A 2500-nucleotide genomic window follows, 5' to 3' on the forward strand; every position below is an offset into this window, starting at 1 on the left:
GCATTTAAAAAGAGGTGAAGTTATCACTAGAATAGCTTAGTAAATGGCTGATGGTAGAAAAGATTGGGCACGTCACTTAGTGGTTAATGTTTTTAAAAAAAGCTGTCGAATAAATTATCCAGAAACTAGAAAAAATACACTGACATGTGTCTATGCACAAGAAAATGAACAAGACAGGTAAGAACCAGGAGGGGGAGAGTGACACGAGAGGGCAGGCTGACAGCGAAACCGAGTGACAGGGAGCAAGAGCGTGGGATCCAGTACAGGAATCTGACGTATCTGGAGAAACGGGCTGGACGTAAGGAGTGACTTGCCTAACGAGCGTGCCAGGTAGCCTCGCGAGTGGAAGGTGTCGACTCTCGCGGGGATCCGTTATTCAAGGGGGCTGTCCAGGTCACCGAGGTAGACCTGGGGGACCTGGAGGGACACTGTTATGACGGGGCACTCGGGGACGGGTCAAGTGATCGCGAGGGACAGGGACTGAGATCAAGGCAGAGTGTTGTGGCGGGTGCTTTACGGGGGGCTGAGGCAGAGACAGGCAGAGGATGGGGTTTACGAGGTGCTCACGACCGCCTCCTCCACCACCACCACCCAGCTGCCGCTCGCGATACGAGTTCGGGTTTTACCTGGGGAGGATATGACACTCCTGCACTAGGGTATATGTGATCACGTGAGGATAGTACATACCTGGAGGGTAAGGTGCGGGGGGCATAGTCTCTGCTGTGGGGTAGTTCCTCAGGTAGCCGTCGTGGGGATATCCTGCGGCAGCTTCCATGGCAGATTTTGGGGCACCATCTGCCGCCGTTAGGTATGGCACGGGCTGGCCGTGGGCATCGACATGGCCCACACGCCCGTAGGGAGGGTAGTTGCACCAGGTCTGAGCGGCAAAGGCTTGGCATGACTCCGTGGTCATCGAGGATGGCCCCGGTGCGTAGTCGTATTTGTTGGGCCAGAAGGCCAAAGTCTTGCGGTCAGCCACTCTGGTATCCGCAATGTTATAGTACGTGGGCGTGACCCCGTCCCGCCCGAAGGCCTGGCCGTACTGGGAGTCGAAGGGCGCCGTGGCTGCTGCATGCTCCGGCTGGTAGTTCCAGGGCTGTGTGGAGTGCGAGTGCCTGATGACACCCGCCGCGGTGCCAGAGTCAGGCCCCGTGGGGCACTCGGGCGGGTGCGGGTACGTGGACACAGCCAGGGTGGTGGCCACACGCTTGGCCGGGATGTGTAGTGGTGTTTGGCCCGTAGGCTCCAGGCCTCGTGTGCCGGCCGAGTCCTCATACAAAGCTCCGTTCATCCTGTCTAGTCCTCCTCCCTCGCTGCTGCCCACTGCATGGTGGTGCCGCCACGGTAGTGAGTCCACAGTCGCCACGGTGCCGCCGCACAGTCACACACGATCGGAAAAAGAGAACAACACACACACATTAGCTGGCGTGCACTAGCACGGCCGCCGCATGTGCACCACCACGCTCGGCACGGGACCAGTAGCCGCGGCAAAAAACAACCAGCGTGTGTTGAGGCCGCGGCGAGCTCAAACACTATCTGGTGGCCTGGCCAGACACCGCGCTCTCAGCCAGGGGAGGCGGGGCTACGCTTGGCGCCGCCCACAGAGAGTAGCCCCGCCTCCTCTTGCACCGCCTCTGCTCTCGCGCGCCATTAGTGGTGGAAACTGGTCACGTGACGCCTTAAGCTCCTCCCACCCTGCCCTGCGACCCTGGCGGCCGCCCGGTCCGGCACTAACACACAAATTATTACATGCGGTAATTAAGGCGGTGTGCCGGTCTGAGTGATTGACAGAACACACCTGTAGCCGCCATGTACCTTGACAGGCAGTTGCTATCTGCCTTCACTGCCTACTGACACCTCGACACTTGCTCTCATAGCCAGCTTACACACTAAGTATACCTCTTTTCCTAACCCTCCCACACCACACTTCCGTTCCTGGTGTACTTCCCCTCACACATCCGTCCCCTCATGGTACTTCTTCCTATTCCTCTTCCCCTTCTCGCACTCTCCTCTTCCCCTCTGAACCTTACCCTGCCCTCTCTCCTCAGGATGGGCAGACGGAGGCAGACAGTAGTGGACGAGGACAGGCCCCTGCTGTGGCACCCCCGCCCCTGCTAGGCTCATCAAGACACCAACCTCCCTACCTCTCCCCCTGCCCTCCCTCTCCGGGCGTGCGAGGAACCAAACCTGCCCTGACCACAACACCGTCTCGCGCCGCCTGTCCTCCTTGCGTGGAATTAAAGGGACCAACACCTCTTACAGGAGACTTCGAGAAACACGTCGACAATTAATACCTCAGAAGAAGGGCGCGTAGTCCTATAAAGTCCATTATTTTACAAGCTTTAACGTTATTTTTCAAGCTTCCAGGAAGAATTGCACAAGTGTCCCACCCCAGGGAGCCTTCTCATATCTCGACGATACACGCACGGTGGCCGCACGCATCTATGCTAGTTTGTCCTGATCCCTCACATGCCCTCCCGTGTACCACACAGAAAACGGA

The 2500-nt window shown here is 58.0% G+C and overlaps 1 protein-coding gene across 1 annotated transcript in view; it reads right to left on the reverse strand.

Annotated features, from left to right (window-relative positions):
- Positions 1–2500, reverse strand: part of LOC119596230 — a 56014-nt gene that overhangs the window by 43670 nt on the left and 9844 nt on the right. The window contains exon 2 of the mRNA XM_037945400.1: positions 688–1323. Within this exon, the coding sequence (XP_037801328.1) occupies positions 688–1291 (604 nt within the window). The 5' untranslated portion in view covers positions 1292–1323. The remainder of the gene's footprint in view (positions 1–687; positions 1324–2500) is intronic.

This window comes from Penaeus monodon, chromosome 37, assembly GCF_015228065.2.
Source record: "Penaeus monodon isolate SGIC_2016 chromosome 37, NSTDA_Pmon_1, whole genome shotgun sequence".
NCBI lineage: Eukaryota > Metazoa > Arthropoda > Malacostraca > Decapoda > Penaeidae > Penaeus > Penaeus monodon.